Source organism: Erpetoichthys calabaricus, chromosome 10 (genome assembly GCF_900747795.2).
Source record: "Erpetoichthys calabaricus chromosome 10, fErpCal1.3, whole genome shotgun sequence".
Taxonomy (NCBI): Eukaryota; Metazoa; Chordata; class Cladistia; order Polypteriformes; family Polypteridae; genus Erpetoichthys; species Erpetoichthys calabaricus.
In genome coordinates, this window is record NC_041403.2 from 9571096 (window position 1) to 9594687 (window position 23592).

The 23592-nt window shown below is 41.2% G+C and overlaps 2 protein-coding genes and 1 long non-coding RNA gene across 7 annotated transcripts in view; 1 reads left to right on the forward strand and 2 right to left on the reverse strand.

Annotated features, from left to right (window-relative positions):
* LOC127529390 (uncharacterized) overlaps positions 1 to 23592 on the reverse strand; it is a 706297-nt gene that overhangs the window by 410867 nt on the left and 271838 nt on the right. The window lies entirely within an intron of this gene.
* Positions 1 to 23592, forward strand: part of mpl (MPL proto-oncogene, thrombopoietin receptor) — a 522581-nt gene that overhangs the window by 213952 nt on the left and 285037 nt on the right. The gene's annotated exons all lie outside the window — the stretch shown is intronic.
* The window catches only part of tut4 (terminal uridylyl transferase 4), a 124021-nt gene continuing 106204 nt past the window's right edge, over positions 5776 to 23592 (reverse strand). For 2 of the 5 annotated variants that reach the window (XM_028810862.2, XM_028810861.2), the window contains exons 26-30: positions 20818 to 20972; positions 16408 to 16520; positions 15454 to 15976; positions 13279 to 13449; positions 5776 to 6290 (exon numbers count right to left, since the gene is read on the reverse strand). In XM_028810862.2, the coding sequence (XP_028666695.2) occupies positions 6202 to 6290; positions 13279 to 13449; positions 15454 to 15976; positions 16408 to 16520; positions 20818 to 20972 (1051 nt within the window). In that variant the 3' untranslated portion in view covers positions 5776 to 6201. Of the gene's footprint in view, positions 6291 to 13278; positions 13450 to 15453; positions 15977 to 16407; positions 16521 to 20817; positions 20973 to 23592 lie in introns of those variants that run through there. The other 3 variants (XM_051932698.1, XM_051932699.1, XM_028810863.2) reach the window with 3 other exon arrangements.

Sequence of the window (23592 nt, forward strand, 5' to 3'; positions counted from 1 at the left end):
AAATGTCACATGACCGGCGCCGTCAATGGCGCGTAAGCAAGTAATTCTTAAATATTAGGACAATTTTTATAAGGTTTCTTTTTGTATGACTAATTTATTGAAGGTACAAAAGGCCATAAAAAATACAGGGCGGTCCAGATCTAATTATGCAACCGTCTCCCCGCCATTTTGGAATGCAGGCCAGGTGCTGGCATCTATTGGCAACGAAAAGAATTTTAAGTGAAATCTCTATGTAATAAACTTAAGTTATAGCGTAATGAAAGTTGCATAATTAGACCTGGACCACCCTATATTAGTTTAATGTTTATAAATTCTGTTTAAAATAATAAATTGTACAGAACAATGAGTATATTCTTGTATAATGTTAAGTGTGTGGTTGCTGTATTATATTTGCATGATGATTGACAGACGTCTCTGAGTTCTCGTTTGCCACTAATTCTGATTGAATTTGAAAGAATCCTCTAAGAGGCGAGAACAAGAATCTCAAATCAGACGGGTGACCCTGGAAAGAAGAGCCAAAAATGTTGATTTTTTTTGTTTTTAACAATAAATAAATATTAACATATAACAGAAATAGAGTGGCATATGCCTCAGTTTTAATCCATATCGGTGTCTGAGGACCAATTCACATTGTCACCGTTTTGAGCAGTGGTTCAGTTCCTGTTCTGTTTTAAAACTGCTTTTACATTGTGTTTTGTTAGAGCCTCCACCCCACTCATGAATATTGATGAGTTCACATAAACTGGCAAGCAAAATGACCCCTTTTATTGGCTAACTAAAAAAGATTACAATATGCAAGCTTTCGAGGCAACTCAGGCCGAAGAAGTGGCCTGAGTTGCCTCGAAAGCTTGCATATTGTAATCTTTTTTAGTTAGCCAATAAAAGGGGTCATTTTGCTTGGCTTTTCTCTACATTCATGATGGCTAACACGGTACAACACCCTAGTACTACACATAAACTGGCAGAAAACAGAACTTGCTTTGTGCGTTTTTATTTTTTTTCCCCAGCATGATTTTATTTCATCCAGTAGATGGCAGCAGTATACTAATCCAAGAGTTCCATTTCGCAGCGTGTTGTCCTGTACAAGTATATCTTTTCGCATACCCCTTGGGTTCAGAGCGCAGGGTCAGCCATTGTACAGTGCCCCTGGAGCAACTGAAGGTTAACGGCCTTGCTCAAGGGCCCAGCAGAGTAGCATCTCTTTTGGTAGTGACAGGGATTCGAACCGGCAACCTTTGGGATGCCAGCGCAGATCCTTTGCCTCAGAGCCACCACTCCGCCCCTAGTTATTTAGGCTTAGCACTTTAAAGCAGCTCTAACTGGAATTGCACTGAATTGCTGGGTCACACTCGCGCTTAACATCACCAAGGAGGTTAATCTCATTTTGGGCTAATTATTTTTTTTCCCCCCAGGGCTGAATATTTTTCCAAAAATCAAGCTCTCTGGAAAAAAAAAAAAAAAACACAAAGCAATGGTTTCATACATAAATCAACATAACATACTTGTGACAAATGAGCCCCTACAGTATGTAAATTCCCATATTTGTTACATACCCGTTTGTCTTATCACTCATAAGCTGAAAGGCACTTTCTCTGGGGTAGGGTGGTGCAGCTTCAAGTAGTCAAGTGGCAGGTAATCCGCCATCAAGTTGCCACTTTGCCTCCCATAGATCTGTATCCGTGTAGTCCTCCCAGGCGGCTGTTCAGCACTACAATCCGCTGGGGACTGATCGGCCGGTGCAGGCACCTGTCTTTCGTTTTCAGTTACCAGATCGTTTGCTTCAAAATCGGAGGTTGATAAGTGACTGTGTTGTCGTTGCCGCAGGCCTGTCAGCTGCACGATGCGGGTACTGTACCCGACTTGACTTTCTTTTTCGATCACCAGCTCACTTGCATAAAAATCGGGAGTTTGGGAAGTCCGAGTCCAATTCAGCAGTAATACGCAAATAAATAATACGCACGATTCACTTTGCACTCACGTTCCAATGTTGATGCCATTCTAGACATTGTTTACTCTGTGTGTGCTACTCACGCATACAAAGGGATTCAACGTCAATCTAACATTCCTCCTGGGAAAGACGGTCTACCTGTCACACAAGTTTTATTGACATTACATTTTTTTTTTTCGCCCTCTGCCCACCAAATGTCAACTTTAGTCAACATCTGCCCTTAGGGCAAAGTGTCTACAAACATCGGTATCCCCTCTAGAAGAATTTGTGAAACACAAGAAGCTGACAACATCCGACATGCGCTACGGCACTCCTTTTGAGTTCTTGTTGATTCATGATTTGTTGAAAAAGAACAAGTTAGACTGTGTAACACATCAGAGCAACAAACCTACTGAAATAAGCAAACAAGTTTTGTTGTTTTAAAACCCAGAATTCTTTAAACTAGTTTTAACTGGCACACGAACAGTTATGTGTAGTTTGTTTTGCTTTTTACAGCAGGTATTAAGGCAGAGATTTTAATAAAACGTTAAAGCAGGACGACACCTTCCTCAAAACTTCTTTCTACCAGAAACGGCGTCACACAAATGAATCTTTTTTAGAAGAGGAAATGAGTTCTCTTGTGTGGAGTTAAGAGTTCTCTGCCTGTGCTGATCAGTTGTGTATCACTTTATTTGTAACAGTCCACTGCCTGGTGTTACTCAAACGAGTTCACGTAAACATACAGTTCCTGGCCATACAATGTCCTCTTTGTTTCAGAAGGCTGTGAATTCACCACAAATCATGTAGTTTGTTGTTAATGAAGACCATCTGCATGTGTGGAAACCCAATACTTCATTCTTCAACTGGACCTCTGAATTATCTGTGGGCAGCTGGAGTTAAGGGTTCAGTTTCAAATGTGTTTCCCTGCAGGGTGGAGAACTCTGAGCAGATCCTCACCCCTATTTCCTCCATTTCTTGCAAGCCACCAACTCTCAAAACTTGCTCACCACCTTTAAAGGTTTCTTCTCCACGTGGTCTTCTGATTTAAAAAACTGACCAAATTATGGACTTACAAATGATCTCCGCAGCAGGAAGGGACTGATAGACCATAGATGGCATTCTTGTACACTCCCGAGTGTGCCTGGTGCACTCCTACAAAGTTTTTATCCTGTTGATGGGGACGAGGACTCTTAGCAGAGTGCAAATATTGACTTGTTGTGCAAGTTGGCTTTTTTCTGTCTGACCCACTTACCTCTTTTCAGGTTTGTCATTGATGGTTTTAAATAAGCACTGCTGGTGTAGAACCGGACTTGCAGATAGTTTAGGTTATGTTACTAAGTGGAGGGTCAGCCAAACTAACAACGCTATCAACCCCGTTTAATCCAATTCAAGGTCACTGGAAACGGGAGCCAATCCCAGTAATATTAGGCACAAAGCAGTAACCAACCCCAGTCCACCGTAGGCCTTGCTCACATCTACATGGGGCCAGTTGTGAGCCACCAATGAGCCTATCACAGGCCTCTGAGTGTCCCTCCATTTAAAGGCTACATTACATTTGATGACTTTTCCTGTAATTTTCAGTCATAGCCTTCACTTACATAATCTGATGCAGTGTACCTGTGTGAAGAGTAGTCGCCTAGTGTGACATACCCCACAGCTCAGTCCAAACACAAGCCAGTTTGCTGTTGCCTTTAGTCGTATGAGCCGACATTCATTGAGCTCTCTGCCAGAAAGAAGTAAACTGGACATAAAGCTGACAGAGATGGGAGTAGATTCATACCTGGTGGCATGGATCGTGGACTATCTTACAGACAGACCTCAGTATGTGCGTCTTGGGAACTGCAGGTCTGACATTGTGGTCAGCAACACAGGAGCGCCGCATGGGACTGTACCTCCTCCGGTCCTGTTCAGCCTATATACATCAGACTTCCAATACAACTCGGAGTCCTGCCACGTGCAAAAGTTCGCTGACGACACTGCTATGGTGGGCTGCATCAGGAGTGGGCAGGAGGAGGAGTATAGGAACCTAATCAAGGACTTTGTTAAATGGTGCGACTCAAACCACCTACAACTGAACACCAGCAACACCAAGGAGCTGGTGGTGGATTTTAGGAGGCCCAGGCCCCTCATGGACCCCGTGATCATCAGAGGTGACTGTGTGCAGAGGGTGCAGACCTATAAATACCTGGGAGTGCAGCTGGATGGTAAATTGGACTGGACTGCCAATACTGATGCTCTGCGTAAGAGAGGACAGAGCCAGTTATACTACCTTAGAAGACTGGCGTCCTTCAACATCTGCAATAAGATGCTGCAGATGTTCTATCAGACGGTTGTGGCGAGCGCCCTCTTCTACGCGGTGGTGTGCTGGGGAGGCAGCATTAAGAAGAAGGACGCCTCACGCCTGGACAAACTGGTGAGAAAGGCAAGCTCTATTGTAGGCACAGAGCTGGACAGTTTGACATCTGTGGCAGAGCAACGGGCGCTGAGCAGACTCCTGTCAATCATGGAGAATCCACTGCATCCACTGAACAGGATCATCTCCAGACAGAGGAGCAGCTTCAGCGACAGACTGATGTCACCGTCCTGCTCCACTGACAGACTGAGGAGATCGTTCCTCCATCACACTATGCGACTCTTCAATTCCACCCGGGGGGGGGGTAAACAATAACATTATACAAACTTATTGTCTATATACCTGCATTGTTATCACTCTTTAATATTTTCTTTATCAGTATGCTGCTGCTGGAGTATTGGAATTTCCCCTTGGGATTAATAAAGTATCTATCTAAAGAGGAATAAGGAGTGCAGCAGAAGCTCATCTGTCCGATGTCTTCTTTTAAGTGCCACTTAATAGAATGGAAAAAGGGGGCGATTGTGGCTGAACTTGCTGTACCTGTTAACCCTTCATACAGCACCGGCTCCGTCAGAAAATATGTGACATGCCCAGCGATTTTCAATCGTGTTAAGTGTTGCGGTCCAGCGGAGAGATCAGCAACTACAAATCTGACATACCTTAGAAGTCGCGGAATGTGAAATCGGCTTTAGTGTAACCTCTTAAGCAGTTGTTTTTAGCACCACTGGCAGATTTGGCTTAACACCCTATCACACTACACAATTTCCAGTCTGCTTTCATTTTCATAATCTTGGCGGCTCAGAAGTGGTCACAGTGTGCTCCCGTGATTTGTAGGTGCAGGCCTGTGTGTATGCGAGAGCTGACACCCGTTGAGCGCCCAACTATAAGTACGGTGCATAAAGTGCAGCTAAGAAGAATAAAGAACACGCAAACAGAAGAGATGCTCGTGTTTTACATACCACGACAGAATGGAAAAGAGAGAGAGACTGGGGGCCATCTTATCTTCACGTAAGCACCAGTGTGGTCAGTCAACATGTTACTGCCTGTCAGAAACAGTCAAGCTTGCAACATGGAAATGTGAAATTGTGCCAGTAAGTCGAGGTGCAGTCGTAGAATTTGTCATCCCCAGGATCCTCTGCTGACGAGACAGCAGTTGCAGTTGTCAAGTTTGACGTCCCCTCCGACTCAAAAGTGCGTAATGAGTCGCCAGCTTTCCTGAGCTTTTGCCTTTTTTATGCGATTTCCCTTTTGAGAGGACTAAACAAGAACAGCACGTCGATTTATCCAAATCCACCGGGGGGTTTCACCCACTTCATTTTATTTACGTTCCTATTCTTCAAAAGTTCGATCTACAAATGTGTCACTCGGTATACCCTAAAAAACCCACCACACCAATCTGTACTGCTAGTAGGAATGATCAGGATATGTGACCCAACACTTCAACTGAATGGTCCCCCAAACGCAAGACCACCCACTACGCAATGGAGACCTAGCAGCCGGTTTTACTGTTTAGGTTTATTTGTCTTTTTTTCTCTGGACCGAGAGGGTTTTTGGCACTACATAATTCTTATTTTTTTATACAAATTACTGTTTGTGGGCTTTATTTTTGTTTAAGATCAATGAGCAAGCAATGTTTAAATACAGCTAATTAAAAAATAAAGAAATTAACTTTTAAACCTTCCTTTACAATTAAAATAATGTTTTCTTTTTCCTGAACCCCTTTAAAAACGGGGGCATTAAAATACTTGACATTTATATCACAAATCCTTGTGATGACACAAAAATAAAAACCTATTTACAAAAATGGTACATTATTTAAAAATGTGACCCCGCTGTGTGGTGCACAACAATGTTGATTCAAAATACAAATTTAAAACACAATTATTAAATCTGAGCGCATGACTGACTGGCCGAGGAGAGCTCATTTTTTCTGATGAATGAAGTTGAGGTTTATATTGTGCTGTCCATGATGAAGCAACGGGAAATGCTGGCTGCCATGAATCACAGAACCTAAGGGGAGGAAAAAAAATGATAAGTTCTGAATATTTATTAAAGACCAAGAAAAATACACAAAGTTTTAAAAGATACAGAAGAGCAAAGACATTTAATAACACAACACTCTCAAACCCTCTTAATCCATTTCATGGTCACAGGGCCCTGGAGTGAAGCCCAGCAGCATCCAGAAAAGGAAAGGATAGATAATTTAATCTTCGACCTTGTATAAAATACACTCATCTTTACAATTACCGCTAACTCAAAGGCTGCATGAGCGGCTCGGCAGAGCATCACCAGAGAAGCTCCTCAGCACCTGCTGATGTCTATGAATCACAGACTTCAAGCAGTCGTGTCACGAGAGTGATATGCGACAAAGTCCTAAGTTTGACAACGGCTTTAACAGACCTGCCACTGCTGTGTCCAAACATTATGCTGCCCTGAAATGGAGGACCACATAGTAAAAGGGCTGTGTGACTGAACTTTTTTCAAGTCAAGTCAAGTTGGGGAGCATGCACTGGTACAGTGTGTTGCCGCACCCACTACACGATGAAACAACTCGGGATCCAGGCTGGCAACCCCCCCAGGCAGAGATGCGGTCCAGTCCCACCCTCAATCTGCCACAGCCAGGTGTTACAGGGGTGACTCCCTTGGCCTGGTGCAGCCACTCGGGTCCCCAACAATGAGGATCTTACGAGCAGGATCACCCTCGGGGAAACGCGCCACATGGCCATAGCGCCGTAACTGACGCTCCCTAACAATGCAGGTCATGTGCCTCAATCGGGACTCCATCAGCAACACAAAGTCAAACCAACGGTACCCAAGGATTTTCTGGAGAGACACAGTACCAAAGGAGTCCAGTCTTCGTCTCAGGTCACTGGATAGCGTCCATGTCTCGCAACCATAGAGCAAGATAGGAAGCACCAGGACTCTCTTCGTCCTTTTGCATAGATATTGGGAGCGCCACACACTCCTCTGCAGTGGCCTCATGACCCCCCATGCTCTCCTAATCCGTCTAATGACTTCACAGGAAGAGTCACCAGAGACATGAATGTCACCGCCGTGGTAAGTAAACCTCTCGATGAGGTCGACACTCTCTCCACAGACAGATACACTGCTGATAGCTGTGCCCACGAGGTCATTAAAGGCCTAGATCTTTGGTTTTTCTCAGAAGCCCAGACACTCGGACTCCTCGCTCAGTTTTTCGACCTCCCTGATCAGAGCCTCCATTGACTCCGTGAAGATCACAGCATCGTCAGCAAAGTCAAGATCCGTGAATCTTTCTTCAACAACGGATGCTCCACAGCCGGTAAGTTGCCCCATGTAAGATCGTGGTCGAACTGTATGCAAATCCCCTACAATGAAAGCCTGCAATGTGCACATTAATCACATCTGAATTTTTTGATTTGTAATTGAAACCGTACAGCAGAGGAGGAAATAGAGGAAAAATGGGTCCCAACGACGGGAGTTCTGTATTGGTGGGTGACAAACTGGTTTATCAGTATAAATTCTTCTTCCAGTTAGGATTTTGAGAAAACAACTTTACTGGAATGCAAAAAAAAAATTGTTGGAATCTTTGAAACACATTTAAACGCAAAAAGTATGCAAATGGTAACAGGAAATGTGATTTTGTTTTGGTAAATTAGTGTCAATATGCAGCAACGTAATCAGGAACCTCACAGGAATGGGAGAACATCAGACAAGTAGACATTCAGAGGCTCATTAGCTCTACGCACTGCAGGGGTCAGTCACCCAAGATAAGAGAAGGAGAGTTTTGAAGGATTTTGTTCTCCTATTATTCCCATTTGTTTACTGGTACTTCAACAACGGGGACTAAAATTTCAGAGAAAGCATGTCATGTTTCTTTAATACATTAGTGGACTTTGCAGGTCACATTGGGGAAAAAATGCCTGTCAAAAAACAATAAAATAACCACACAAATGGGCATTGACAGGGTTAGGTTTGCAATGCAAAGCAACCAGAGGCGTAGCCCGGGGACAACTGAAGATTTTGCGCCCCCTCCTGTTTGCCAAAATGCAATGGGGAAGGGAAAGAAAATTTTAAAATGGCGCCCCCTGGATGCTTCGCCCGGGGACAGATGTCCCCCCTTGCCCCCTGCCCTAGCTACGCCACTGAAAGCAACTGGTTAAGAGTAACAGTCCACTGTCTCTGATGTTCCTAAGGATCATGGCTGATAAATACTGTTCCGCATTTTGTGAGGTCGCTGTCCAGTTACCAGTTTGTGATACTGTTTTAAAAAATCTGCCCAGTAGCAAAAGAACAAAACCAAAAAAAAAAAACCTCAATATTTGCTATCAATAAATCAATAAGAAAATGTACCTAATGGTGTAACATTCAAGTGTGTTCAGAGAATTAGGTAAACGTTTTAAATTTTGGAACAGTTTAAAAATTTCTAATGACTTCATCAAAAAGTTACATTATCATATTTTATTAACTATTTTTGTGATAGCGATACTAGAGTGAAACTACATGTGTTAGTGAGGTACATAAAATGTAATTTTTGAAAACATTTTTGAAAGAAGTACATGATAGAAAAGGAAGCTAAAATTGTTGGCTGTAATGGCCCATGACGATTAGCAGGTCATTATGGCACTTTGCTAATAAATTAAAAATCTTACAGAAATTAATTAATTAATTAATTAAATCTTTACGATATGATCTGCAGGGAAACCCGTGAAGTTGTTTTTAGTGTAACAGAAATCCTGAAAATGTGTATATGTATACATATACACACACAGTATATATATCTATATCTATATACAGTGGGGCAAAAAAGTATTGTCAGCCACCAATTGTGCAAGTTCTCCCACTTAAAAAGATGAGACAGGCCTGTAATTTTCATCATAGGTATACCTCAACTATGAGAGACAAAATGAGAAGCAAAATCCAGAAAATCACATTGTCTGATTTTTAAAGAATTTATTTGCAAATTACGGTGGAAAATAAGTATTTGGTCACCTACAAACAAGCAAGATTTCTGTCTCTCACAGACCTGTAACTTCTTCTGTAAGAGGCTCCTCTGTCCTCCACTCGTTACCTGTATTAATGGCACCTGTTTGAACTTGTTATCAATATAAAAGACACCTGTCCACAACCTCAAACAGTCACACTCCAAACTCCACTATGGCCAAGACCAAGGAGCTGTCAAAGGACACCAGAAACAAAATTGTAGACCTGCACCAGGCTGGGAAGACTGAATCTGCAATAGGTAAGCAGCTTGGTGTGAAGAAATCAACTGTGGGAGCAATTATTAGAAAATGGAAGACATACAAGACCACTGATAATCTCTCTCGTTCTGGGGCTCCACGCAAGATCTCACCCTGTGGGGTCAAAATGATCACAAGAACGGTGAGCAAAAATCCCAGAACCACACGTGGGGACCTAGTGAATGACCTGCAGAGAGCTGGGACCAAAGTAACAAAGGCTACCATCAGTAACACACTACGCCACCAGGGACTCAAATCCTGCAGTGCCAGACGTGTCCCCCTGCTTAAGCCAGTACATGTGCAGGACCGTCTGAAGTTTGCTAGAGAGCATTTGGATGATCCAGAAGAGGATTGGGAGAATGTCATATGGTAAGATGAAAAAACTCTACTCGTCGTGTTTGGAGGAGAAAGAATGCTGAGTTGCATCCAAAGAACACCATACCTACTGTAGAGCATGGGGGTGGAAACATCCTGCTTTGGGGCTGTTTTTCTGCAAAGGGACCAGGACAACTGATACGTGTAAAGGAAAGAATGAATGGGGCCATGTATGGTCAGATTTTGAGTGAAAACCTCCTTCCATCAGCAAGGGCATTGAAGATGAAACGTGGCTGGGTCTTTCAGCATGACAATGATCCCAAACACACCGCCTGGGTAATGAAGGAGTGGCTTCGTAAGAAGCATTTCAAGGTCCTGGAGTGGCCTAGCCAGTCTCCACATCTCAACCCCATAGAAAACCTTTGGAGGGAGTTGAAAGTCCGTGTTGCCCAGCGACAGCCCCAAAACATCACTGCTCTAGAGGAGATCTGCATGGAGGAATGGGCCAAAATACCAGCAACAGTGTGTGAAAACCTTGTGAAGACTTACAGAAAACGTTTGACCTCTGTCATTGCCAACAAAGTATTGAGATGAACTTTTGTTATTGACCAAATACTTTTTTTCCACCATAATTTGCAAATAAATTCTTCAAAAATCAGACAATGTGATTTTCTGGATTTTTTTTTTCTCATTTTGTCTCTCATAGTTGAGGTCTACCTATGATGAAAATTTCAGGCCTCTCTCATCTTTTTAAGTGGGAGAACTTGTACAATTGGTGGCTGACTAAATACTTTTTGCCCCACTGTAATGCGTGAAGTGAAGCTGCTCTTGCGACAGCCCTATCTGTCTGTCTGCATGAAACAACTCAGCCCCCCATGGACCAATCGTCTTGAGATGTGGCACACTTATTCTTCAAAGAACTATGTTGAGACAGCTCCATTTTTGTTGAAATATCGTGAACAGACTGCACTATACAGAGTTTTATAATTTCAAAATTGCCCCTTCAGAATCGTTGATATATTTGAGAACTCATCAAAGTTTAAACGGAGAAAAATTCTGTGCAACTTCAACTACAAATCAGTTCTCTGTTTAAGTTCTACCTTGACAGCAGTGACACCATCTGGTATGTTTCTCTCTTTCACCTCCAATAGCCACTAATGATGGCAAACGGATCCCCAGTACAAGTTAATAAAAAACATGCGGACAGCATGAGTGGGAACAGGAAGTCAATGTCACTGGCTGTTTGCACGCACAGGACTGCAATCCTCTTATCAACAGATCCTGCTCACTGCTGCATGCATCTCTCTTTTCCCGATGATGTTTATCTAAACAGGTACGTTAAATAAAGTTAACTAACCGTAGAAGTATAAAATGCAAGCAAGGAAAGTGAAGCATTATGTACATATCAATGAGGTTCTTTGTGAAATGTACCATTGTGCATGTCACAAATAAACAGTCAATGCGATAGTAAGACATTGCTCCACTAAAACAAATGTCCTCACAATGTATTTAGAACAGTATGTACAAAACTCCCACCGTATATGCCCCAGCTCCCAGTATGATGTAAATAATATACATATATAGTGGACCCTTGACTTATGAACTCAATTCATTCGTGAGGGCTGGTTGTAACTCAAGTTGGTTGTAAGTCAAGATTATTTTTCCCAAAAGAAATAATGGAAATACCCATAATGCGTTCCGAACCTTCCATAGCAATACTTACTTAACCTTTTCATAATAAAAAAGGTTGTATAATGTGCAAAATGTACCAAAAAACACCAATAATTTTTCTAATGTACTAACCAAAAAGTTATAAAAAGTGCCTAGCCTACCAGAAACAACAATTTCATACTGTACTCACTATTTAAGTTCACATCTTTGGCATGCAGGAAGGGAGGAAGAGGAGAATGAAATGGAAGGTGGTTAAATCTTTTCTTTGTAAAACTGTCGAGATAGTGGATTTTAAAATGCTGTACGTATTAGCGAGATCGGTCACACGAACGCCACTCTCATATTTCCACGTAATTTCCTTCTTCGTTTCGATTGTGATCGCTTTCTTTACCTTTGTTACCTTCTCTTCCTTCCTTAGCTTCTTTTCTAGCTTTTTTGGGGCCATTTTGATAGCAATTACTGAAATAAATTATATAAATCACTGCACTAATTGAAATTACATCCACAAACACTTGTGTCTGGGCTCCGACTGACGCTTACGAACGCTCTCGGCTGTTTGCTTACAATCGCACAAGCAGATACATGTGACCGCAATCGGGTCGTAATTCAAAACAAAAATTTTGGTCGTAAACCAAGTTGTTCGCATGTCAGGCCGGTCGTATATCGAGGGTCGACTGTAAATAGCACGGTCAAAACACCAATGTGGAAAGCTTAATTAAGAACTTGTGTTAGCAGACAAATAACTGTCAGTACTGTCTGTTTTTGTGTCTACCTCAGGCACTGTTTTAGAATCATGCAAGTTCATTTATAAACATCTTTTTTTTTTTTGTGCCCATGCCCTGAACCCTCACTGTTGAGGATGTTATAAAGCAGGCATTAAACAATGAGGACTGGATTTATGTATGAGCATACACACAACACAAGTGTCCTGCATCAGAGTGCCACATTCACCTGATATCCGTAATGGTCACTTGCTGTAATAAATTATGTTAATCGCTAGCATCTGTCAGTACCGAATAGCTTTGCAACTCTCATTTTATTGAAAATGACAACGACCAAACATACTTACGCTACGAAGGAATTCATTTCAAAAGGAATTTATATGGACTTTTTTTAGGCTAGGTTAATTACCATTTGCAGTGTGTGAATATGGGATGTGTTAGTGCGTGTTATGAGTAAGAGTGGTCTTTGTGATGGACTAGAGTCCTATCCAGGCCTGTTTCCAGCCTTCTGCACAACACTGCTGAGAAAGCCTTTGGGCCCTGGAACCCTGAAATGGATTGAGAAAGTTCTATGATTGAAATTTTGAAGTAGGTCCATTGCAGGCTACAGTGTCTGCACAGCCCTTAAACTCACCTGAATGCTCTGCCATAAACACATTTTCTACCATGTTTACATTTATGGTCACAAACATTGCATAACTTACCCATTATGATTTCAAGGAGCAGGAGAAGTAACAGCGTTTCCCCGACTGTGAGACAAGTAAAACATGGAAATCTACAAATTTTCCAAGTTGAAGTAATCTCTCCCAAGATACATTTCGAACAGTAAAGTCATCCATAATTGACGTGTGTATTTGAGATTCCTCAATGAAAATGTAATTTTACTGACAAAATTTGTCAGTAAAGTGTGGCAGATAAAATAGATCCACTAGGAGCTGAGCTGAGCTGTTTTATGCAGGCAAACAGGCATGACGTTGATGGCAGGTGAGGGCTTTTCCATTCCCACCTACTCCCCCCCAAAAAAAATGAAAAAAAAAATAAAACACATCAATGTCTACAAAAGGGACTGACCTTGTGAGATGATCGTCTTGTTTTGTGGCAACCCACCATTTCCCTGTGGTAAGAAATTTGGAGGTGTCATGTAAGGCCACGATGCTTGGATAGAAAAGTGTCCAGCAGCACTCTGGTCCCAAGGCAGGAAACCAGGGTTTACTTTACCAAACTGTCCCTGATATCCCTGGTCTAGACAACGAGAAGGGGAAGAAGAAAAATGACATATGAGTACATGGCGGAAAAAAAAATCTAAATCTCAAGAAATCCTTTCCTGCAAATCTTACATTACCTGCATAGTGCACATTTATAAATTGTATAAAATGAGTTGTCCTTGGAAAACTTAACATCAGCAATTGCCTTTTCTTAGCCATACTAAGTCCCCTCCCAACTCAACATGCATCTACAGCACTTGCTGTTATTACTCTTAAGCGCAATAATGCTATTGCAAGACATTGCTTATCTGATTTACAGTGAGGAACATAAGTATTTGAACATCCTACGATTTTGCAAGTTCTCCCACTTAGAATTCATGGAGGGGTCTGAAATTCCCATTGTAGGTGCATTATTCCCACTGTGAGAGACAGAATGTAAAAAAAAATTCAGGAAATCCCATTGTATGACTTGTACAGAATTTATTTGTATTGCACTGCTGCACATAAGTATTTGAACACCTGGCAATCAGCAAGAATTCTGGCTCTCAAAGACCTGTTACTCTGCCTTTAAGAAGTCCACCTCTACTCCACTTAGTAATCTTAATTAGTAGCACCTGTCTGAGCTCTTTAAAGACACCTGTCCACCCCACAGTCAGTCAGACTCCAACTACTACCATGGGCAAGACCACAGAGCTGTCAAAAGACACCAGAGACAAAATTGAGACCTCCACAAGGCTGGAAAGGGCTACGGGGCAATTGTCAAGCAGCTTGGTGAAAATAGATCAACTGTTGGAGCAATTGTCAGAAAATGGAAGAGGCTAAAGACGACTGTCAGTCTCCCTCGGACTGGGGTTCCATGCAAGATCTCACCTCGTGGGGTATCACAGATGATAAGAAAGGTGAGGAATCAGCCCAGAACTACACGGGAGGAGCTGGTCAATGACATGAAGAGAGCTGGGACCACAGTTTCAAAGGTCACTGTCGGTAGAACACTATGCCGTCATGGTTTCATATCACGCATTGCACGGAAGGTTCCCCTGCTCAAGTCATCACATGTCCAGGCCCGTCTGAAGTTTGCCTATGACCATCTGGATGATCCAGAGGAGGCATGGGAGAAAGTCATGTGGTCAGATGACACCAAAATAGAACTTTTTGATCTAAACTTCACTCGCCGTGTTTGGAGGAAAAAGAAGGAGGAGTTGCATCCCAAGAACACCATCCCTACTGTGAAGCATGGGGGTGGAAACATCATGCTTTGGGGGTGCTTTTCTGCGAAGGGGACAGGACGACTGCACTGTATTAAGGAGAGGATGAATGGGGCCATGTATTGTGAGATTTTGAGCAACAACCTCCTTCCCCATGTCAGAGCATTGAAGATGGGTCGTGGCTGGGTCTTCAAACATGGCAATGACCCGAAGCACACAGCCAGGATAACCAAGGAGTGGCTCCGTAAGAAGCATATCAAGGTTCTGGAGTGGCCTAGCCAGTCTCCAGACCTAAATCCAATCGAAAATCTTTGGAGGGAGCTGAAACTCCATGTTGCTCAGCGCCAGCCCCGGAACCTGACAGATCTAGACGAGATCTGTGTGGAGGAGTGGGCCAAAATCCCTGTTGCAGTGTGTGCAAACCTGGTCAAGAACTACGGGAAACGTTTGACCTCTGTAATTGCAAACAAAGGCTTCTGTACCAAACACTGATTTTCTCAGGTGTTCAAATACTTATGTGCAGCAGTGCAATACAAACAAATTCTGTACAAATCATACAATGGGATTTCCTGAATTTTTTTTTACATTCTGTCTCTCACAGTGGGAATCCACCTACAATGGGAATTTCAGACCCCTCCATGATTTCTAAGTGGGAGAACATGCAAAATCGCAGGGTGTTCAAATACTTATGTTCCTCACTGTATATTAAAAGGAAAACAAACATGCTTATTAGGTTTAACAGTCAAAGAGATCTAATAGAGGAATTAAAAAAAGCAGCCATAAGTAAATAAAGCAGAAAGTAAAAGCATGCAATTTACTTGATGCCCACAGTGTACCTGACTTGCCCACAGTGCCGTTCCCCACCAGTGCTCCAGGTAAAAGTTGGTTGTGCCATTGCCCATCGCGCCCAGTGCTTGGTATTCCTAGAGGTCGCCCAGCTGGCTGAGCATAGATGATGCTTGGGTCATTCAAGTTCAAAGGGTTGGGGCTGCTTGTTGAGCTGCTGTTCCCATTTGTAGGGGCGGAACGTAGTGAATAATTAAGGTTTGGGGGAGAGGGAAGTCCACCTGCAGAAGATGTCTGAATTACAGGTCCATGAATGGGCCAAGGTGCGGAAGGGATGGGGATAGGGTGATGCTGCTGCTGGTGTGGTTGAAGCAGACCCAGTGTGTGCATCCCGTGGTGAAACGGAGTTCCCGGAGAAAAGTTAAGGAGTGGGATCTGAACTGGGAGCTGTTTTGGAGGGCCTGAGTTTGCAGAAGGCGTCACTATTGATTGGGAACTACTGGAAGGCTGTGAAGTGCTCTTACTAAATGCTATGGGCTGTGGAGAGTAAGGAGGTGTCTGACGATGATCTGACTAAAAATCAATTAGGACAAGGGAGAGAAAGAAAGAGACTGTGATCAGAAATTATGTTTAAAACTTCATTGGTAAAATACCAAAAACACAGTAAGTTTGTAAATTCATGTTATTTTACTGCACCTTGCACTCACTAATGATGTCACAAGCCTACTCTGACATCATTAAAGCCACAACAAGTTTACAGGTTAAGTCTAGGATATTTATAATTAGGAGTTGTGTTAAAAGGTCTATTTTTTTATTCTGTCAGCAAAATTAGGTTTTAAATGTGGCTTTTTAAAATTTTCCAATAGATCATTTACCTTGGCTTAGGTTTGCCTTCAAGTTATTTTCCCACCCTCATATAGTTTCCTTTAAAAACTACAAAATAATGGAGAAAAGGAAAAAAAATAGAAAACCCAATATAAAGTCAGTTACTTTCAAATACTCACACACTCAGAAGGCTGCCTGGTTCTTAAAGGTCGATCCTGGGGTCCTATCGCCACCTGAGGGATCGCAATTGATCCCGTCTGAGGACTCCCCAAAGGTTGCCCTGTTTGGGAAACTGAAGATACAGAACAAGGAAAATAGGAGGAATTACAAGTGTACTTTATCTGCCTCAAAATATTTCACCTATTGTGAGGCTAACCTGCACACATTATTTCTATTCTGCAAATTTCTGAAGGTGGTAAAAGAATATTGGATGGACATTTTAGTATTCAGTTATTTATGTATTAAAAAATGTCTTGTATTAAAGATTTATTCAATGCACATAATATTTTGCAATACACAAGGGCAGTCTGCATATACTGTATGAAAGAAAATTGGTTCATGGAGTAATTTGGGTTAGGAGGCACTACTGCATTTGTGATGGAAAATGGAAGTGAATATGACTTAACACTAGAATTACCAGAGCCAACGAAAAAAAATCGTAAATCCGGCCCACCTTAAATCCCTTCGCACCTCTCCCGTCAGCCTCTTTTGTCTTCTAAATGTGTCGATAAACCCAAGTAGCGAGCAGCCTGCTATACCACCCTCCCCACCACCTCAGAACGGGGAAGAAGTTCTCCCAGTTCCTGCCTTGATTGATTATCTGGGAGTGAGCTACCCAGAATAGTAAGGGGAAATAATTTGATGTGTGTTTTGTGTCTACAACAATCTGTGTAAACATATCGTTAAAACAGAAATGTTTTTCATGTTTTAGTAATAAACAACAAAATGTAGCTATGAACTGTATAATGTGTGAAGGCTGATGGCCAAATATGAAATAAACACTTTCACAAAAGGTGCAAGTATAATACAACAGCTTCCGTGATGTAGTGGTAAGATCCACTGACTTATAATCCGGAGGTCGTGAGTTTGAAACTGGCTCCCCGGCAAATTTACTGGTGAGCTGCTCTTATTGTTAATATTGTAGCGTCCCAACCAGGTTGAAGCCTGACTGTTAGGTCCAATTGATGGGAGGGCGGAGTGCAGCACGGAAGACTGACAGAGGGGTACTGATTGAGGTGGTAAGGGGGGGGCAGGGTTGGAGAGGGTGCTTAAAAAAGGGGGTGTGTTTGGGGTTACGAGGTTGGCGTTCTTTTTCTTGATTGTTCAAGTAAAAGTGAGACTTTACTACGTCTGTCTTGTTTTTTTTTTTACTTCTTCTCTGTTCGAGCCTGACGCGGAGGTTGCTACAATATTATACAATAAAAACATACAGTACATATGATTTGTGTCTGTAACAGCCGATGCAAATTTATAGCACTTGTAAAAGTTAAGACTTTTTTTTCCCCATTTTTATTCTCTCAGTCACGATCACGATACATACTACCGCCCCCCTCCCACCTAGGGGTCTGACGCTGTTACTTTTTATCTGAAACTGGGAATAACTGTAGATGTGAGTGGTGTTTTGAGATAATGGAACTGGAAATTCTCTGATCTGGAAGGATAAAAGCTGACACACACAAACGCTGGCGAATCTGCCTTCCTTCATCATATCTCACCGTCCCTTGAATTTTTTTTTATTCAGTTTTATTGAGTGTTCCTGCTCACGCTGAATTAGTATGCGCCTTATGGTCTATGATGTCAAAGCCACACTAACAAAAAATGGAGACATATGTATATATGAAATTTGGAATAACTCATTTTATGACCTGTATAGTAAGTACATTTCGGAAAACACAGTGGCACTGATGCAACATTATTCATATTCATTCGCACGCCTTCTTGTGCTTGTAATCAGTGACCGCATTCTTTTTTTTTTTCCCCCGATCTTGCCAGTCCTCACATGTTGCTGTATGGTGTTTGTGTTTTAACTTCAACTTTTGGACAGATGGTCTTACATTCACCTCAAGCACACTTTGATATGATGCAGAATTCATATTTGTCTTAATGACTGCAAGCTGCCCAGGCCCTAAAGGAGCAAAGCAACCCCAAACCAGAACATTTCCACCACCATGCTTCACAGCTGGAATGATGTAGTTCTCCTGAAATGCTGTCTTCAGTATACGTCACATATGTCTACTGTTACTGTGCAGCGAGTTCTTCTTAACGTTAAGATGAGAAGCCCGGCACACGCAAGAATCTCCTACTCCTACTCTTAGGAAGAAACTAATTATATCGGAACGGAACCAGACAGAAGCTTAGCCCCAATTTGATCCCCTTTGATGGAGGTGTCCTTATTAAAAAATAAAATTAAATAAAATAACCACCCGAACAATCAAGGCAATTAAACAAACAAGAATATATATTATAAACAACCAAACAGAACTACAAACAATCTTTAACAAATCCTACACAAACCCGGACCAAGTAAACGGATACTAATTAATATGACCACCCCCTTAAAACCCCCCCTTTATAATGCACTCCCCAAAAAAATGTCGAAACAAAAAAGGAAATGAGACAAGAATAACCAAAAAAGAAAAAAAAAATATGCCCACTTACAGACAGCACAAAAATATTCAGATACACACACACACACACACATATATATATATATATATATATATATATATATATATAAATTAGACATACACTCCCTACGCATTCCCCAGTCCCTTTTAGACCGAACTTTGATTTAGCTTTGGATCCAACTAGGCTGGGAATTCTGCTGGTAAATCCAGCGTACTAGTTTGCTTTCTACAGAAATAAAAGAATCGTTCTCACCGGTTTAGAGACAACTCTTATCTGAAAGCTGAAGTTCGCCTCATCCGAGTGTAATGGCGTTAACATCCCTCCATGGAAGATACAAGCGTCGCAAATAAAAAGCAAAGCCGTGTACTCCGATGACCGTCCCTTTATCTAGCTATGGAACATTTCTTGCCTTACAGATCGCTTTCTTTTTAATCCTCTTTCCCAACTCCTTTCTCAATCCTTTTTTCAAAATGCACGCCTCCTTGTCCTTTTGAAGTCGGTTCTCTCTCTTACTACACACACCAGCGCGTTTATGCAAGGACCCACAGGTGTGGTTTAGCTTCCTGCTCCCCTTAAAGAGATATCCTTAAAATACTCATTCCCTCGGGCATACAGTATATTCCAAAGGGAGCAAGCGGCAGAAACTGATAAAGCACATAAAATATGTAGCAACCGTTACAACTGTGGCCACACAACTCTATCTTTGATTCATCAACCCAAAGCTCACTATTTCAGAAGGCCTGGTCTTTACTTCGATATCCAACTGTAACCTTGCTCTAAAGTTCTTTTTGGACAGCAAAGGTTTTTTCCTGGCACATCTTGCATGCAGGTCATATTTATGCAATCTCTTTCTGACTATAGATGCATGTACTTTGACACCAACTAATGTGAGAGCTACCTCAAGATCCTGTAATGATATTTTATAGACACTTTTTTGAGCATCAAATAGTCAGCTCTTGGGTAGAATTTGCTGGGCCAGTCAGTTCTGGACAAATTAGTAGTAATTTCAAATGTACACCACTTGTGGATGATTTTTCCATAGAGTGAAATGATTGATTTCAAAAAATCTGGCAATCTTTTTAAATCCCATGCCAGACTCCTAGGCATCCACAGCCTTCTTTCTGAGGACTTTAAAGAGCTCTTTTGATTTTGGAATGATGTCACCATGCATACCAAAGAGGACACCAGACCCTCAATGTCAACTTCCCCCTGCATACATCATCTTAAGGAGCTTCAAATTATTACTACCTCACCTGAAAAACCAGAATCTAATTTTATAGATTTGAAGTGGTGAGAAATATAGGGGTGTACTTACTTTCTGTATGTGACACATCTGCACTGCTATTAATTTAAATTATGAGAATGAATACACCAAACGTATGTGTCATTTATTTATGTTTATGAACTTTATCTGTAGGCACTATTTGCATGAAGATCTATGTTTGCCTGTTCAAATACATTGAACATTTTTTCATGGAGTGTACTTCCTTTTCCACATGACTGTACGTGTAAGTATTTGTTCTTAGTTTACAATACTGCTGTGCAAGGCCCATTTAGCAAAATGTCAAGTAGAAGAGTTTTTTGGTCAATTTCAACCTGTGGTATCTGCATATGATGTGAATGTAGAAATGTAACAGTCAGCCTAACAAAGGACTCTTTGTTTTATTTAAACACAGCAATTTGTTTTAAAATATCTGAAATTCTGAGCAAACAGGAGCGATAGAACATTTGATGGCCTTGAAAGGACAGGGAAATACAATATTTAATTCAGTAGATTCCCACATAAGACTTGCAGCATAATTCTAATTCATATCATCAAGCTCAGAAGCATTCCGATAACGTTCTGCCCTTCAACCAAAAAAGATTCAAAGGTTTGTGAAACCAGGTATTATTGCATATTTAACATAACAGATTATGGGTAAGTTTTAAAAAGGGAAAGAAAAAACAGTTAAGTGGCATACCTGGCACACCAGTATTTCTCTGCCGGAGTTGCCGGTACTCGGGGCAATCCCTGCGCACATGCCCAGTATCACCACAATGGAAGCATCTCCTCTCTCTTGGCTCTCTTTCGTCTTCTTTTAAGTCATCATCTTTTTCATTTTCCTTCTTCTTCATTCTGTTAAAAGATAAACATCGAAAGGTTTAGAATTACAAAATTATAAACTCAATTGAAAACATATCTCCCAAAAATGCTAGAAAGTAGGCCACCCACCATATGCCAAGCCCAAGGGCTGTTTTATACTTTTCACATGAAGGCTATGTGCAGACTGTAACGCAAAGTATACACAATCATCAGCCAAAACACATTCATATTTGTTGTGGTCCGTTCATGTTCTCCCAGTCAGGGAGTGACAGGTTTTGGTCAATGTTGCATACATAACACTGCTGACAGAAGAAGAGTTGTGTCTACTATTACTGACTTTAAGAGACAAAGGAAGGAGATTGTCCAAAAGTGGTGAAGGAAGGGCAAGATTAATATTCTCATGAGAAGGTGACACTACAAATATTTTCGCATGTTCTATCATTTTCAGCCCTTCATTCATCATTGTGGCACCCACATAACCAACCTCTCCTTGGAATTTACCACTTTGGCTGCAAGGCGCCATGTCTGCATTGCCGCATAGTTAGAAAATATTCTGTGCACCACACACACTGGCCTTGTGCTGGGAAATTTCTCTGCATTGGATGTTCACCATATGCACCCGGTGTTGACACAAAAGTGATGACCAGTTTTTAACACTTTCTTTGGAGAATGAGGCTAACATAAATGTGAATAAAATGCAATAGAAAGCAGACTACAAATAACAGCTTGTGAAACAGCTTTCCACCATAAAAATGACATCATAAGGACCTGGATGGAGCAGGGTGAACTCAGAAAAAGGTAAAAATGCCTTCTTGAACAAATGGGCTTTGGTTTCAGGTTTTCTTTTAAAAGAATCAATGGAGAAGTCAGAGTCCAAAAGACATTCCAATGTAAGCACATTTTTAATAAGACTGTTGCATAAAAGCATATTTTATATATACAGTATGTATATACACACACACACATACAGACGTTTCATATTTGTTGATATCCTTACCGCTTAATGAAAAAGTTCCATATTCTTTCAGAAATGTAATTAAATTAAAACCAACCGTTTATACCTGCATGTCATCGAATAAAGCAGAGTATGTATGAAAAGAAATCAAGTAATCCTTATTACAAGTGCCATTTCCTACTTACGTTACATAAGATCCATAAATGTTTTACTAAATGACAATGCATAATCTATGGGAGGTTCCGATAACCCCCATAAGTAGAACTGAATTGGTATATTCTAGCCATTTCTAACAGCTCTGACTAAACATTATTCTCAGTTAGTGACCAGCCTTGCCATGTGTAAGGTGTAGAGGGCACATGGTTTTAAACCGTGCCTACAGGCCTTTAAGTGTGTGAAGTAACTCGTAAGATAACGCACTTATTTAAGTGCAACACCGTACGCTTAAGGCGTACAGAAGAAATTAAGAACTTTTAAGTACAGAAATAACAAGTTTTTCGAGAAAAGCTAAGTTTAGAGAAGATATATTTTTCCTTTTTTTTGCCTTTTATTCTACGTGTTTAACAACTTTTTTCTTTATTCTTGTGTGAATTATTTGCTTTTAATTTTCACTAAATATTTTTAAAACAAACTTTTGGACTAAGAGATTTCTTTCTGCACAAGTTTTACCTGTGCTTTAACTCATCTTATACTTCGGCGGCTACACTTATTTTACAAAGATATTCTAAAATGACCTGGACACATTTCTTTGTAGAAAAGATCATAAATAACTGGACTGGAGTGATTGTTCAAACTAGCTGTTTTCTTTAAGTAGTATCACACATCTCCAATCATGTAATCCATTTCACAAGGTGATCGCATCTCTTTTTTCCTGTCCAGGACACTGCCCCGTCTTCAGTCATCCGTCTACCCTATTTATTAGTGGTGTTATTTGCATGGCTGTCAACTTCTGCTTTGTTCTTTGTTTGCATAAAGCACACTCTCAGCACAGCACAGAAAATGTTAGTTAGCATAATATTAATAAATATCTGCAAAAAGGAAGCTTGAACTCCTAAATATTGATATATAGTTGATACCTACTGGCCAAATGTACAATCCTGCCAAATTTCAGCTTTGTAACTAAATAGGAAACAATACTTTTGTTGGTGAGAGAGTGAGTGAAAGAGTTGTCAACTGTGCATTTTATTGCATACCAGAAAAATACCCGCGCTTCGCAGCAGAAAAGTAGTGTGTTAAAGAAATTATGAAAAAGAAAAGGAAACATTTTAAAAATAACATAACATGATTGTCAATGTAATTGTCGTAGGCTTATTTTAGTATTGAGAGTGAATTAGACGATTGTAAAGAGTTTAATTTATGATTGTAAATGTTGTATATGAGAAATGCACATTTTTAGGATGTAAGGATCTCTTTGTAAACGACGTTTGCGGTTCTGCCCTCGGGCTGTAAAATGACCAAGCTGTCTGCTGAGCTTACTCTAAAGCATGCAACGTACAGTTGGCCATGTGAGAAACAATCTTGTGTCAAGTCAATGCCGACTTTTTTTTAGAGACTGGCCCTGTGACTTATTTATTGTCATAGCGAAGCAGACCCTTACTGGAAATTGGTGGAGCTTGAATTGGAATGGGAGGTCAGAGGGTTTGAGAGGGATGTGAGGAATAAATCCAGTCTCCCCTGAGCCACTTCCTGTGAAGACAG